Source organism: Clavelina lepadiformis, chromosome 3 (assembly GCF_947623445.1).
Source record: "Clavelina lepadiformis chromosome 3, kaClaLepa1.1, whole genome shotgun sequence".
In the NCBI taxonomy this organism is placed as follows: domain Eukaryota; kingdom Metazoa; phylum Chordata; class Ascidiacea; order Aplousobranchia; family Clavelinidae; genus Clavelina; species Clavelina lepadiformis.
Window position 1 is genome coordinate 505021 of NC_135242.1, and position 15105 is coordinate 520125.

At 39.3% G+C, this 15105-nt stretch overlaps 3 protein-coding genes across 5 annotated transcripts; 2 read left to right on the top strand and 1 right to left on the bottom strand.

Annotated features, from left to right (window-relative positions):
- Window positions 1–52: 52 nt before the first annotated feature.
- Window positions 53–3753, bottom strand: LOC143450475 (peroxisomal membrane protein PEX16-like). The gene is made up of 8 exons (XM_076951038.1): window positions 3257–3753; window positions 1767–1851; window positions 1524–1657; window positions 1375–1455; window positions 1146–1269; window positions 871–1062; window positions 567–786; window positions 53–435 (listed from the first exon to the last, which is right to left on the bottom strand). The coding sequence occupies exons 1-8, from the start codon at window positions 3362–3364 to the stop codon at window positions 309–311; spliced, it is 1071 nt and encodes a 356-aa protein (XP_076807153.1). The 5' UTR covers window positions 3365–3753; the 3' UTR covers window positions 53–308.
- Window positions 3754–6669: 2916 nt separating this feature from the next.
- On the top strand, window positions 6670–9063 carry LOC143448629 (L-threonine ammonia-lyase-like). The gene is made up of 9 exons (XM_076948444.1): window positions 6670–6798; window positions 6882–6952; window positions 7047–7218; window positions 7292–7407; window positions 7795–7957; window positions 8041–8163; window positions 8233–8417; window positions 8531–8698; window positions 8789–9063. Exons 1-9 carry the CDS (start codon window positions 6682–6684, stop codon window positions 8946–8948), a joined length of 1275 nt encoding a protein of 424 aa, XP_076804559.1. The 5' UTR covers window positions 6670–6681; the 3' UTR covers window positions 8949–9063.
- A 915-nt stretch (window positions 9064–9978) lies between these two features.
- Window positions 9979–15045, top strand: LOC143448628 (coagulation factor XIII B chain-like). Of its 3 annotated transcripts, XM_076948441.1 has the most exons (13): window positions 9979–10239; window positions 10369–10464; window positions 10922–11104; window positions 11197–11307; window positions 11475–11657; window positions 12319–12420; window positions 12492–12639; window positions 12763–12914; window positions 13141–13308; window positions 13408–13590; window positions 13908–14003; window positions 14165–14338; window positions 14475–15045. In XM_076948441.1, the coding sequence occupies exons 1-13, from the start codon at window positions 10173–10175 to the stop codon at window positions 14594–14596; spliced, it is 1785 nt and encodes a 594-aa protein (XP_076804556.1). In that variant the 5' UTR covers window positions 9979–10172; the 3' UTR covers window positions 14597–15045. The 3 variants fall into 3 exon arrangements, with proteins under 3 accessions (XP_076804556.1, XP_076804557.1, XP_076804558.1); XM_076948442.1 differs by lacking the exon at window positions 13908–14003; XM_076948443.1 differs by lacking the exon at window positions 13141–13308.
- The last annotated feature ends 60 nt before the right edge of the window (window positions 15046–15105 follow it).

Here is a 15105-nt window from a genome sequence, read left to right on the forward strand (position 1 = left end):
ATCAAACCATTTAGCTGCTCTTTCAACTCTGTTTTAACTGGAAACAAGTCTCTGCAATATATTTTCTTTTATAAAAGCGTTGCGATTCAGTAAGAAATACAAAAAATTACAATATAGACAAAAATGGAAAGAAAATCAAAGGTCACTTTGAAATCTCAACACAAATTACGAGAATACATAATCACAATCTGTACAAATTTTCCTGGACATGATTGTACGCAGAGATAGCGGCAAAATTCTGTGAAACATGATTTTGATGGCATATTCTCAAAATTGCATTTTCCAACGAGTCCTGATTTGTGGAAATTTTAATCAATCCAATCATAAAAATAAACTTTCTGCCACTCCGGCAAGTATTTGCTGAACGGCTCAAGAATATATCGAGCAAGAGGAACGTTGTCGGAGAGGAAATTGAGAGTTTTGAGAAGTTTTGGTCTGAAGAGTAAAAAGATGACGATAAATCTCAACGAACAACATCTGACTAAAGACGGATGTTTTTGACAATATCATCAAATCTAAGAGTTAGAAGAATTCTATCCGAGGTGTTGGATTATGATAAAACTCACCCAGTGAATTTATCGTATACCGGGGATCTCAGCAAGTAAAGCATCAGGTTTGCATAACGTCGCTGCAACTCTCTTGTCTCTTCAGGATTATATGACAGCCTTTTTTTACTTGAAGTTGATTGGATTGTGCGCTGAAGCAGAACATGTGACGAACTGTCTGTCACAAGAGCACTCAACCATGGAATGAAAGATTTCGTTCCAAACACACCGACTGCCATAACTACAAATCAATATCATAAAGTTAGTGACGTTTGAATCATATTTCCGCAGTTCAACAGTGACAAGGTACGAAGAGGAAACCAACCATGCACAAGAGGTCGAATTGCATGGAGACATTCCCCGATCTTTTCACTGCCGGTCAGACGGGTGGTGTGGAGGGCTGATAACACGCTTGTCGAGCTGCCGGAACCTGGGACATCCCCTAAACGTGATGTGGATGACGCCAGGGTGCGCATCTTGTGGCCGCTGCGGCGTCCAACATAAATTATCTCGGACTCTTAATGAAAGCAAAAGTCCTTGTTTCAAACATTGAACAAATACGCAGAGCATCGAACCCGATCGCAAACCACCAGCAACCACCTTCCGCTGCTTGATCCGTGCTGGACAACTTTGCCATCAGCGTTGAAGTGTTCGTCAATGAACATAAGGAGCTTGTCTGGATCCCGGAGTCAAAGAGGAAGAGAAGAATACAACGAAGTAAAACCTGCAGGAAGGTGAGATATCATCGTGTTGAAATGTTTGACTTCGGACACAACAAAGACGATGATTTCCATTGTTATACAACACAGCCGTGACATGAAAAATTTACCTTTATCAAGCAAATGATTGTGATGACTGCCCACCTTGCCCCCGGACCACCGACTCGTGAAGCTGTAATCTCAACAAACGCCTGAAAAAAGTCTTTGTTAAGTAATAATGCACATTATGCTGTGATCAGACAAAATCTAGATATTCGACCTGTGAGAACTCCACAACCGTCAAGGTCTGCTTAATCTTTTCGGCCAAATTATTTGCTTCGGAATTTGAAAAGAATTTCTTTGTGTTTAATAAATGTGAATTGGCATACGCAAATAAATTGCAACTGAAAGAAACTGAAAGCACAAAAATAGAAATCTGTCATTTTCAGGAAACTTTTGCTGTTGTCTGTTAAAAAACTTGAAACTATTGAACTAAAGAAAATGAAAAGTTTCATGTTTTCACCGATCTCAGCGATGAAAATTGAGGTTTCATAATTTTTTGATAATGCTTCGAAGAGATATGATGAAGCCTTCAGTGATTTTTCAACCTAAAAAAAAGTTTTAAATAAATGCACAAATAATTCAACAACTTTGGTCACATGTCATAGTTGACAAACAAGTGGTTGGCTGAGCTGAATTTTTTCTAAGAACCGCGCGACAACAATAGAAACAACACGAGTTAATAAATTATATACAACACAAGAGAAAGTTTTAAGCTTTAGACCCAATTATATTTTACAATCTTAAATCTTCGAAGAGGTTGCTGTTTGTTGCAGGGCCATTCAACAAACCTGAGTTAAACTTGCAAACAGTCTATGCTGAACACCGTAGGAGCTTTACAGAAGTGAAGTGGGCGAACAAAAATTTTTAAAATACTCGAACTTTTTTTAATAAACCGAAAAACGCAAAACACAAAAATCAAAGGATTTAAAATGACAAAATAGTGCAGAAAATACTGTTCAGCCTTGCATGAATACTTATGAATAATAATTAATCATTGCACAATTTGTTTTATCAACTAACAATATATTCACTCTACATTGTATTCAGTCACATTCACCCAGACAACACAAGAAGTGACATAGTTAAGAACTAATTAACCACAAACCGGACTGGAAAGTACGACATATTATCATCAACGAGAAATTGTGTGTTTAAAGACACAAATTATGGTGTGATTGCGTGCACTGAAGGCTCAATTTTCTGCTTTTAATTGGAGTTTACACTGTGACGGTTATGTCACGAATCATGGGTTGTTTTATAAATGCTGAAATTTGATTTTGGGATCTTGTGATACAAATGTTGACCAAGCTTTGATTCTCGTTAATGACGTACAGATAAATTACGCAACCTTGAGCTGGTGTGACTGCTATATATATATACTGATGTAATGTTTACGATCCTTCTCTTCCACTGGTTACTACGGCGCAATGTAATGATAAGTAAGCTTTGCCGGAAGGCAAAAGCCTTCGTGTCTGATAACAAACAAAAATGGGAACTTAATCATTATGTAATTTGTATAGACAGAATTAAGCAAATAACAGCATACTCACGCTGATTGAGGAATGAGAACTCATATCATCGTAGCAGAAGCAAAACAAGTTATCAATTTTCAATTGTACCTCGCTTATTTTGTAACAATAACCAACCAGAAGATGGCGGATTTTTGTGACGAAGATGTTTGTTGTGTAATACTTCACAAGTAATACTTCACAAGTAATACAGCAACAAACTTTTTATTTGTCATAACACAACCAGCTTTACTTTGTTTGTTTGTTTATTATAAATCGGCGTGAAAAGGAAAAAGTTTGATGTACACGTTGATAAACTTCGTGCGTGCTTGTGCCGCACTTTCCACTATTGACTAAAATTATAATGAATAACAATTGTGTTTTGAGCAGTTTACCATTATATCATGCAAATTTAATCTGTTAAACTCTGTATAAACTGCACCTGTTCAATAAGCGCAGGATTTCCAGTCACAAAAGTAACGTAAGCCGATTTCAATTCTTCGAGTTTCCTTTGGAATTTGGCAGAACCAAGCTTAAAAAGATTTGACATTTTTCAATTTTTGCAGCATTTAGAGCAACAGCCTTAGCCAATAAGATGTCTTCTGGCCTGGCAGCCCGGAGCTGTAAAATTTTTTTACAATTAGAAATCAACTTTATAAATGTGTGATAAATATATCAATTAATGTAATATAAAATTGTGTACGACATAGAATTCTCGTCTATCGAATCAGCGAAGCATAACACTTTGTGACGTAATCGATGCTTCCCCTGTGCGTGCATTTTGATTTATTCAGTCCTTTTGGCTTTTACGCTCAACGCCGCAACATGTCTTCGTGCTGTTGCTGTCACAATGTTCTATCTTGATGTATTCGTTCAAGGAAGCTTCAAATATAATCAGATTATACAGTAGTCATTCCTGTGTTATTATTGCTGAAGTCTATCAAAGTTTACTGTTAAGATATACACAAGTGAACAGACTTTGTAGTGTAGTGGGTAAACCTTACAGGCTAAGGTACCATTATACCACTTTTCATTACAAATGATACTAGGCCTAACTATAAGGGGCATATACAGTAAGGGCAGCCCTGAGCTTATAATTATTTTCAAAGTTTTAAAAAGATATTGCAAAATGTAACTGTACAAAAATAATGACAACTTCACCATAACCATGCAAGATACATTATAGATAAGACAGTACGGCTATAGTGGTCCATTCAACACTTTCTGGCTAAAATCTAAAAAATACTGGGCTACTGAGCAGATGAAAAGACGATATAAGATTATGTAGGTTTCTATGTTATAATATTAAAGTTTGGTTAACAATGGCCTTGAAAAAATATATTGCAATATACAATTTTTTCCCGACATACATTACTGCCAGCCACAAAGCGTTTTAAAACGTCAAACGCAAATACAATTTTCCTGATTGCCGAACCCGCTCAAAGTGCAATGCGCAAACATTGCTATTAGCAAAGGCACCGCCTAAATGGCGGAGTCACGGACGTTTGAGGAAATGAAATGGATTCCTATGAAATGGTCTCACAATCTTTATGCTTGGGCTGAAAAAAAGTCTTTGCTCGGCTTAAAACCGGCGATGATTCCTCATCACTCGTACCCCGGTCACCGAAATTGTCGCTTGTGTAAGTTCCGTTAGATACACATCTTTTATTTGTTTATTTTTTGTTTACTTTTTTGTTATCTTTACCAAGTTAAAAACTGTTTATCCGATCACCGAACAGGAGCAAATGTTGTTCCTTCCTTGCTCGAGGGCATTAAAACGGTAACGAAATTGGGAATCGAACCCAGATTTGAATTTGTTTTATGCCAATGTCAACGCTGCATTTTTTCCACTTGATTTAAACTTCTCGTCAATTTCTATTTTCTCTGATTGTTTTAAACCAGTTTTTAACTTTCTAACGATTATAAATGGTTAATACGGGGATTAGTTGCCATCAGCCAGGCGCAAGCACTTCAAAGACTGTCGCAGTCTAAATGGGATTTGTTTTCAATTGTTTGTTGTTGTCAAAGATGTCACTGTTTCAAATGCAGTGAAAGTTTTCCAACTAAAATTACGGCAAGGTCAGAATAACTGAAGGACTCTTTGTAAGAAGCATATTTAAATACATTCAAAAATCTCACGCTAACCCGAAACTCGATATCTCTGTAATTCGATGTTTCAGCTGTCAGCAAACTTGAAACTAGAAATTAATTTGTTGGATGCCGTGTGCATAAACAATCTTCCATCGTTAAGTTTTTATATTGAACTTAGTCGAAAACATGCCCATAATGACAAAACAAAACGACTACAGCCGCCGTTACTTGCATACAAGGCGATTTCAGGTTTCGTAGATGCCATCGTGTTTAGAAAAGTCGGCATTTATTGCTCTATTTTGTTTCCTGGCTGTTTTCGCCAATTTCAGAAAACTCGATAATTTGAGAACTTCTTAGCAAAAAGATGTTTTCGTTCAGCAGAAGTTAACAAAGTTGAACTGTACAATTCAACTTTTGTTACCACACGCAACATACTAACTAATCAATCGAAGATTATGACTGAAAACATGTTTGTTTGTTACATGAGAATAACTTCCAAGTCTACACACGATACCAGCGTCATAACAACTTTTGTTACATCATTATTAAACATAATATGACGTCACATTGGCTTTTTAATGAACATGGATCCAATTATTTTTTGGAATAAATACAAATTGGAACAAGTTAATCTGTGGAAGCCTGGAAGTCCTGTGCATTATAAACCAACGTAGATGAGCAACTCAACGTAAAATACAACATGAGGTGAGTGTTGGATTGTGCCGCTGACATGCAAAGTTTTAAGTAAAACTACATCGATACTGGTGTTTTGTTTTTTGTTTTTGCTGCCTCGATACAGTCAAACCCGCTTAAATGCATTCTGGATAATCGCATAATCCGTTTTATCGCATAAAGAGCGCAAATCCCAAACCATAGTCTATCATTTGTAAAGATAATACTTCGGTTTATCGCATAATCCGCTTAATTGCATAATCCGCTTAATTTAATGAAAATGAAGGTGATTTATTCGATTATTCAAAAGTTTTTAAAAGATAAAATAGAAAACAACGCGCACTGAGAGCGCACACGCAATGCGTAAGCCTTGTGACTTGTACTGCGCTTTGTTACAAAACCATCAAACAGACAATGCCGAATCTAAGCATTAACAGGTGGCTGTCAATACGCAGACATTAACATTCGCACTGTTTTAGTTTCATTTAAGCGTTGCGTAAAGAAAGCGTTGCGTTAAGATGATACCGTAATATGTGAAGACGTTTTACGAAACAAACAAGTTGTAAAAGACGACAACAATAAAGAAAGCTCTGGTGACGCTGTGACAACACCGAAAAATAAAGAAGTACTGCATGCACTTCATACAATTCGCCGACGACTACACAGTTTGAAGGGGCGGACATGGCCACATTTGTTCGTTTAAACACACAAATGCAAGAAAGCATGTTTTCATCTTTTGCGTGCTTGAATGAATGAATGATCGCTATACACAATAAACGTTAGTGTTTTGCGTATTGACGCCTTTACACGTGACCAGCGTCACACATCAAGTAAGAAAATAAGTGGAATTTGCACTTTTGCATAAACGCATAATTCGTTTAATCGCATAAAAAGGCTTGGCAAATTACAATGCAATTAACCGGATTCGACTGTATATGATATTTTGCTGGTAATGAGCATTGCTGAACATTTTCGTATGAAAATCTCAACAAAAAATTGAATTTAAAAAATTCATTCTGTCCTGTCATGGTTGCGTTTATTTTTCTTAGTTGAAGGGGCCAATAATTTTATGAATTTTTTTATTTCAGTTTTCCCGGCCCTTCTATGGAAAAGATTCCCGACCCATTCTGCCTACCTGATAGCCCTGTAGTTGTAGGGTACGAAAAAGTTGCGGATGCGGAAAAAAGGATCAAAAGCGGAATTGTTAGGACTCCGTGCACAGTAAGTTCCTAGATTACTAGCAAGGTGTCTAATTTAATAAAACCCTTTATTACATGTGTGCTTGTGACGTCACTTTAAAATAGAAAACGAGGCTCTCCGACAAACTGGGCTTCGATTTGTATTTCAAGAAAGAATACACGCAATTTACAGGAAGGTTAGCTGATGTCTATTGCTCTTTCGATGCTAGGAAATTGTATTTCTCGCACTCAGTGTTACGGGTTCTAACAACACGCATTATTACGTCATAGCTTTAAGGATCGCGGCGCTTTGTACGCCCTTCTCAATCTGACCAATGAGGAACGAGCAAAAGGTGTCGTCACAACTTCGGCGGGAAACCACGCTCAATCCCTTTCTCACCAGGGAGCGCTATTGGGCGTACAGGTCACCGTGGTCATGCCTCGACATGCTCCACTGGTCAAGGTGAGGGAAGCTACTTGTGCGCTCATATATGATTGTTTATGACATCACAATATCGATTGATATTACAATAAAGGTAAACAGCTGCAAAGACTTGAAAGCGAACATTATCCTGCACGGAGAGAGATTTGACGAGGCCATGTTATTCGCAATGAACTATGGGAAACAGCACAAGCTGCTTTACATCAACGGGTCAGTGAAATTGGGTACATTGTGGCAAATTGTGGAAATTGGGTACATTTGGTACTGTATTGTACATCAGTTCGAGCGGACCTACAAACTACGTCAATCCCACGATAAAATGGATTGTATAAAATACATAAAATACTACAGCATTCACTTTTTGATTTGATACAAATGCCGTCAACTTTCGCTTAAATATTCGAAAATCTTCAAACCCAAATATTTTCTAAAACGTCACTTGCTGAATTGCGCAATATTTGCCGAAGCCAGGTTGAATTCAAAGCGGATTCGCCAACACGTTTAAATCCCTTAACTGGCTTTTCAGAGTTGTGACGTAAGTAAGTCTGTTTGTTTCCATCCGCGCAGAGTCATCACGTGACCTTTTTTATTTTCCAGCTATGACCATCCTGACGTCATTGCCGGGCAGGGAACAACCGGGATCGAAATAATCGAAGACGTCCCCGATGTTGATTACGTCATAGTACCAGTGGGGGGAGGTGGCCTGGCGGCGGGGGTGTGTGTCGCGGTCAAGCATCACAGACCGAACGTGAAAATCATCGTCAGTCGATCTTATGTGACGTCATTTTTAAAGAAAATTACAATATTTCTATTAATCTTATAAGTTATAACGTCATAATGCAGGCTGTTGAATCAGAAAGATGCCCATCGTGGACGACCGCGGTAAACAATGGCCGACCTATTCCTTGTGAAATATCGCGTCTAGGAGCGAAAGACTCCGTAGCTGACGGACTAAGTGTCATTGAGGTTATTTGGGTTCAAGATGTCAAATGTTTTTGAACTTGAACTTCTCAAAACTTTCGCCTTTGATCTCAGGTTGGACACAATGCTTTCGCTACAGCGAATTCACTTATCGACAAAGTTGTTCGCGTCAGCGAGGACTTCATCACGGTCGCCATCTTGAAATTACTCGAATCCGAGAAGGCCGTGGTTGAAGGGGCGGGCGCCGCCGGGTTTGCGGCCATTTTGTCCGGCCAATTGCCAGAGTTGAACGGGAAGAAGTAAGTTGTCTGTGCATAGCAGTGAGCGCTGTAGGAGGTGTGTAGCAGACCAGGCTTCACGCTTCCAGTCAGGTCACGATCATGATTGTTTTGCGTTTTCATTTTGTTTGCAGGGTCGCCTGTATTTTGTGTGGCGGAAATATCGACGTGAACGTTCTTGGTCGCGTCATAGATCGCGCGCTGATGATGGAAGGTCGATTATGTCGTTTCAATTGCGTCATAAGCGACAATATCGGGGGATTGTCTCAGCTGCTTTCTACATTGGCCGAGAGTGGAGCCAGGTGAGAAATTGATGCGATGAAGAAATCTCGTTTCTTACAAATCAAACATCAGTGTAGCGAAACGTTTTTAACTGTTTTACGACGTGACAGTGTGAAAGATATTGTGCACGATCGAATGTCGTTGCCGTCCTACGTCTACAAAACTTGCGTGCGCCTCACAGTGGAGACAAGGGACGCGACGCACGCCGTTGAGATGAGGAGAAGAATGCTGGAAATCTACGGAAAAGATCTTCACTGGAAAACCGACTAGCACCTTCGGTTCTGTTTCATTTATGTTCGAACTGGAATGCTCTAAACGCGCTTTTCGTGATTAGTTATGTGTAAAAATTCAAAGGCAATATTAAATATTATATTACATTGATCACACGATTGCTTGGGTTAATGCAATTTGAATAACTATAGGATGTCTTTCGCCTTTACCATGGTTACTAATAAGTGTGGAAGTCACTGGCGATACTTTATTAGTAATAACTTATTAAACACGTTGCAAGTTACGAATTGGGATGATCAACATGGTACCTGGCAAGTGCGTAATGTGATATATCGGATGTCTATGGTCTAGTCAGACTCTCAGTCCTGGTAGCGTCTACTTTTAGTCTTTTACACAAATCTCAAAAACATGTTTATTGTTTATGCTCGTGCCATTTTACTGGGCAAGCATGGAGGAGATTCACCCCATCTCGAACGAAAATACCCTCTCTGTCTCGTCCTGAATGGTTGGGTGCAAGGCTTGGGTCTCTTATACTTTTGCATTCCGACTTAAAGGCTTGAATGAAAAGGAGTTATGAGTTAATACAGAACAAATAATGACGTAATGATTCCTCGATACCTAATCGATCCGGATATGGCTGTGGCGGTGTGCAAAAGTAAAAGAGACCACAAGACTTTACCCTCCCCCCCAGGCAGTGTTTTTGGAAGCAGAAACAGTCTCTTAAAATTTGTTTTCCGACAACTAGCCTACAGCAGCAGTTGTAGTCTTTAAAAGTGGAAAATGCATTAGCGGTCGCCGAAATCACATCTTTCATAAGTGTCGTGTGTTCCATATTGTTGGTTCGTTGTGACTTGTTTCCATCACTGGTTGTTAAGGCACTTAAACCTTCATGGCTTTGTGACATCATAATCGCAAGGCTTTGTAACGGATGGCTGGTGTTGGCGAGCAAAGTGTTCGTTTGCTTGAACGTCCAGACTCATGCAAAGACTTCTCCTCAGTGTAATTAATATAAAAGATTTTGATGTTTTACTATTATTAAGGACTGATTGAGAATGAATTATGACATTGTAATTGCGCAATTTTATGTAGGTCTACTCAATTTTGATTCATGACTTTGAGTTGTGTAAGTGATGTAGATGAGCAGCATGTTATGATAACATGAACTCATTATGATGTCATAAATACAACACTGTAGTGATGGTGAAGTAAAAGGCTCGTCTTTGACTTAATTACTGGCGTCATTCATCATTGTTCCACTCAACAATGAAGAGCAAAATTTTCTTATTGTTCTTCATCTGTTCTTCATTAACTCCACGAGCATCTTCTCAAGGTATATCGTGTGAAGTATTATATAATGTTTTAAGGTTGTTCATTTCTCAGCAATTTGAAATCTGACATTCCATTTCTATTTGCTCATATTTATTTTAACAACTTAGACAACATGTCATATATTTTTCAGGCACATGTGGCAGGCCGCTTGTGGATGAGGCAGTTTACAGACCGTTTCAAAACGAATTTGCTGTTGGAGAGTCCGTGACTTATAGTTGTCGAACTGGTGAGCAGATTAAATTAGCAAGACTTGCGCCCAATGTAAGATGTTGATGGCTTACGATGTTTGTGATGATTGTTGGTCGAACTGGAGAGCAGATATTTTAGCACCAATACGTTGATGGTTAACCAGGAATCTTCTCAGTAATAATCTAGCGCTGTATGATCCTTGTCTGAGTCTTTAATAGTGGAAATCCACCAAACATCTTTAAAAAAATAATGGTATCTTTTTTGTATACATTTACATAAAAGCATTATGTTCATCAAACAAAAGTTTAAAAGTCATTTGTGTCATTTTCCGAAGCAATAATGAGAATAACTTCTCGTGTAAATCCTGAGTTCAATTAATTTCTAGACAGAAGCGAGAGTGGTGTGATTGCCCGAACAAAACATAAACAAGCATGAACAATGCAGCATCATGTGAATCTCATGAATACTAATGAAGTTGCTGATATGTTTTGCAGGTCACCAACTACAGAGTGGTTACACAAGTTTAAGTCGGACATGTCAGGCCGACCTAACCTGGTCATCTGTAGAGTTTGTGTGTGAACGACAATCTTGTGGGTTCCCAGATACACCCAGCAATGGGCACATTGTTGGCGATACTTACACTTTTGGCAACACCATTGAATACTTTTGTAACACAGGTGAAAGAATTTTACTTCCCCCTCCCACAATATAACTGCTGTAATGTTAGTGTTTGTGGCAAATGGATGCATCTTTGTTAAACATTGAACAGGATTTGAATTATCTACCGGAGCATCGAGCGTTCGAAGTAATTGCGTACCTGTGGTTGGTTCCGATCCACCGACAGTTGAGTGGTCAGTAGCAACCGCCCCGACCTGCAGTCGTGAGTAGAAAGGATCCGTTCAACTTGATTTTGTTCGGTTTCTTACAAAGTAAATCATAGCTGTTAATACTTTTGCCTTGCACCACACAACACATGACATCATATCAGCATCATATCACAATACCTTGATGAATATGAGACTCATCATGCATTAACTTGATTGACAGGTGTCCCATGTCCCAATCCTCCCAACATTGCCAACGGAAGATTTGAAGATAGCGGGGTCGCATATGAATATGGGGCAAGGATTGAATACTTCTGCGATAATGGGTTCAAATCCAACGAAGCATCACCCATTCATAGAACCTGCGATGAGAATGGGACCTGGGGAGATCCCCCCCAATGCCTGGGTAAGTAGCTGGAGTCATGGTCGGTTGTTCTTGTTCATGGATTGCAACTATTTTTGATGTTTGCAATTGACTTTACAATGGCAACCATTTTATGATATGTCTTGAATTAGGAAATGTTGATAATAATTTGGTTTGAAGAAAACAAAATTTCTGTTGTACTGTCAACATGTACTTTGATGTGAACTCGTGTCTGGATTATTTCACAAGCAGCAAAATGTTGACCAATAACCGATGAGATTTTGTGAAATCCATGAACTTTTTATCTCCACTAAACTTTCTTTGATGTACTTGTCTATTGACTTGAGTCAATTATTATATGATTGTTGATTCTTGAATTTAAGTTATCTTAAAAGGACAAACGTCTCCAAGACATATGATATTTTTCTTATATGTTTGGTCAATCAAGTAATCGGTGATCTGTGCAAGCTAAATTAAACCTAAATTAAATCTTAAGCTAAATATTAAAGTGATCGCTACTTTAACTTTTTCATGTTTGTAGCTGACTATGAAGAAATGTGTGGTTGTGGTCATGTCCATTGTATTTTGCTTTAAGTTGGGTTATGAAGTGGACAATCTTGGTCATGCCTCAATAATTCTGAAACTCTGAGCTAATTCTTTGTGTGGATGCACGTTTCAACTAATATTATTTTCATGTTTCTAGTTGACTATGACTGTGACTTTGAAAACTTTCACCAGCCGACTTGTGGTTATTCGAACACTCGATGGAGTAGAGAGTTTCGGAGGGATGGTTTGAGTGGCAGAAGTAAATTCAAATGGCTTGATTGTTTGTTCCTATTAAGTCACAATGCTGTCATTGATGACCTAATTCTTCAGGTTACGTGCTTCATCGATCATCTGATGACGCAACTCTGACATCAGCAGCACTCACCATCGAACCACCGGGGGCGTGCTTGAGCTTCTATTATCGAGGGACTTTGGGTGGCACTCGACTCGAAGTGAGTCAGACGACTCCTGGAACAAGGTGAATAAACAATGTCATAGAAATCTTATTGTGATCATTGCAGTAATTAGAGTTATTTTTAATCCAAATCCTTGCGTACTTGTCCAGAAGTTGTACTTAAGCGAGGGGTTGCTCTGTTTGCAGCGATACTTCTCTGTCTGGGGGAATATCAGAGTCGGATTGGCAGGAAGCGAAGATTGATCTGACTCCATCGAACAACGTCGAGTTCAATGTCAAAGTGTCAGGAGATCCAGCAGATGTTGAAATCGACGACCTCACCTTGAACCTATCTCCATGTAAGTGACCTCACCTTGACCCCAACTCCATGTAAGTGACCTCACGTTGACCCTATCTCCATGTAAGTGACCTCACCTTGACCCTATCTCCATGTAAGTGAGCGACTATCTTCCCTCAGTGCTGTATCTATTGACCATCATCATACATCGAGTCATCGACCATCTTTCATAACCTTTTCTTGTGCGATTCTTTCGACTTATAAGGACTCGTTGTGTTTGTCGTCAGGTCCTATCTCTGCTACCACTGGGCTCCCTAATGTTCAAACCACAACGACACCTAGTGTTCAAACTACAATGACACCTAGCGTTCAAGCCACAACGACACCTAGCGTTCAAGTCACAACGACACCTAGTATTCAAGCAACAACCATATTTAAAACTGTGCAACCCGCAGGTGGAGTGAGGACCTGAAATACATGCACGACATCATATCAGCATTTTGTACAATACCTTGATGTATGTGAGACTCATAATGTATTAACTTGATTGACAGGTGTCCCATGTCCCAATCCTCCCAACATTGCCAACGGGAGATTTGAAGATAGCGGGGTCGCATATGAATATGGGGCAAGGATTGAATACTTCTGCGATAATGGGTTCAAATCCAACGAAGCATCACCCATTCATAGAACCTGCGATGAGAATGGGACCTGGGGAGACCCCCCCCAATGCCTGGGTAAGTAGCTGGAGTCATGGTCGGTTGTTTATGAGCAGGTTTGTGATAACTTGAGTCATCGAATAAAATAATCCCACTTGAATCTTGTTGGTCTAATTTCTGGGTTTCGTTTATAATGTGGCAACTATTTGCTTATTTTGTTCGATAAGTGATGTAATTGTTGCATCATTTGTTCTTACTCCTGCCTCATAATGACAACTGTCAACTGTGAAAGATGCAGAGGTTTCAATAAAGTAAATTTTATCTCATATATGGGCTAGTACACTGAGCTTTTTGTTTTGGAAATAATTCGAGGTTCTGGTTATATTCGTGGCCAGAACCTTTCCCTATGACCACTGCACCACCTAGTGTTCAAACATCAACAACAAGAAGGATGTCGACCACAACGACAATGACAACAGTCCAACCCACAGGTGATGTGGCATCAAATACCACCGCCAGCCGACATTGTCAGCTAATAATTTGTTTGATTGCTGTCTTTTTTACTGTTGTACATTGTTTAAATTCATGTGTATCTTTCATAACTCCTTCTTATAATTTCTGTGTTTGAAATTTTTGTGGTATTTGTCATCAGGTGCTGTCCCCACCACTACTGCGCCACCTAGTGTTTCCACAACATTTGCAAGCATCCAACTCACGGTCGACGGACGTAGAGTGGTTGAGCCTAAAGTGATTCTGCCAAAAAGTGGCAACGAAGCGTCCACCGAGGATACGAACACTCTTGCTCCCCCTACAGGCCGACCTCTATGTGAGTGATCAGATCAACTATTATTGGATCCATCTTTAAAGTTTGCTTCTGTAGCTGTCCAAGTCATTTCTATCCATGCAGTTTGCGCTGCACATCACCATCAGCCGTAATTCAACTTACCTGTTATTTTGTGCAGCCGTCCCAGCAATTGTTGGAATAGCGGTTGGTGCTGTTGCCGTCGTTCTAATTCTCAGTTTCATCGTCTACTTTTGTCACGCCAAGAAGAAGGGGATTCCCGGTGTTCCAATGTCGCTATAGCAACGCCATTCATGTCGTTACAATTTTCTCGTCTGTGATTGTGGGAAATTATGAACTTAGACTTCAATGCGACGGTAATGGAGGGAGCGACAAATCACATGGAAGTTCCACCAGCCTTGCTATTCATAGGGAGTTGTAGAGTTGGGCGATGTGTTTGGCTTGCACCTATATCTGCAATCAAATTGCTGTCATTTTGTTTTGTTTTTTACTTTTTGTTCATTGCTTGTTTTTAGTTGGTTCTGCTGCTCAGTGTTACTTTTAAGAACGCCATGAACTTGCGCGTATCCATGCTATGATTCAGCATCGACTGAAACTTTCTTTACAAATGCTTCAGATTGCAAGAAATGCTTTGATCCTTGTCCTTATATTTTCTTCAACTGCCTGTCCATTAGAAACGAGCTTAACACGTAAAAAGAACTTGAGATTATTAATGATGCTTTTTTCATGAACTTGCCGCTGCTTAATGCTTGCTTGTCCTATAGAAATAAGGTCCACTGTGAAAACAGATT

What these genes read in the sequence shown, in the direction of transcription:
- LOC143450475 (XM_076951038.1), bottom strand. Translation starts at nt 3,364, where the DNA reads ATGTCAAATCTTTTTAAGCTTGGTTCTGCCAAATTCCAAAGGAAACTC. An exon ending in AATTTTCATCGCTGAGATCG is followed by an intron (nt 1,658 to 1,766) that starts GTGAAAACATGA and finishes TTGTGCTTTCAG; the next exon opens with TTTCTTTCAGTTGCAATTTA. An exon ending in AATTCGACCTCTTGTGCATG is followed by an intron (nt 787 to 870) that starts GTTGGTTTCCTC and finishes ATTGATTTGTAG; the next exon opens with TTATGGCAGTCGGTGTGTTT.
- LOC143448629 (XM_076948444.1), top strand. Translation starts at nt 6,682, where the DNA reads ATGGAAAAGATTCCCGACCCATTCTGCCTACCTGATAGCCCTGTAGTT. An exon ending in TTGTTAGGACTCCGTGCACA is followed by an intron (nt 6,799 to 6,881) that starts GTAAGTTCCTAG and finishes ACTTTAAAATAG; the next exon opens with AAAACGAGGCTCTCCGACAA. An exon ending in GACATGCTCCACTGGTCAAG is followed by an intron (nt 7,219 to 7,291) that starts GTGAGGGAAGCT and finishes ATTACAATAAAG; the next exon opens with GTAAACAGCTGCAAAGACTT.
- LOC143448628 (XM_076948441.1), top strand. Translation starts at nt 10,173, where the DNA reads ATGAAGAGCAAAATTTTCTTATTGTTCTTCATCTGTTCTTCATTAACT. An exon ending in TGAATACTTTTGTAACACAG is followed by an intron (nt 11,105 to 11,196) that starts GTGAAAGAATTT and finishes AACATTGAACAG; the next exon opens with GATTTGAATTATCTACCGGA. An exon ending in CACCTTGAACCTATCTCCAT is followed by an intron (nt 12,915 to 13,140) that starts GTAAGTGACCTC and finishes GTTTGTCGTCAG; the next exon opens with GTCCTATCTCTGCTACCACT.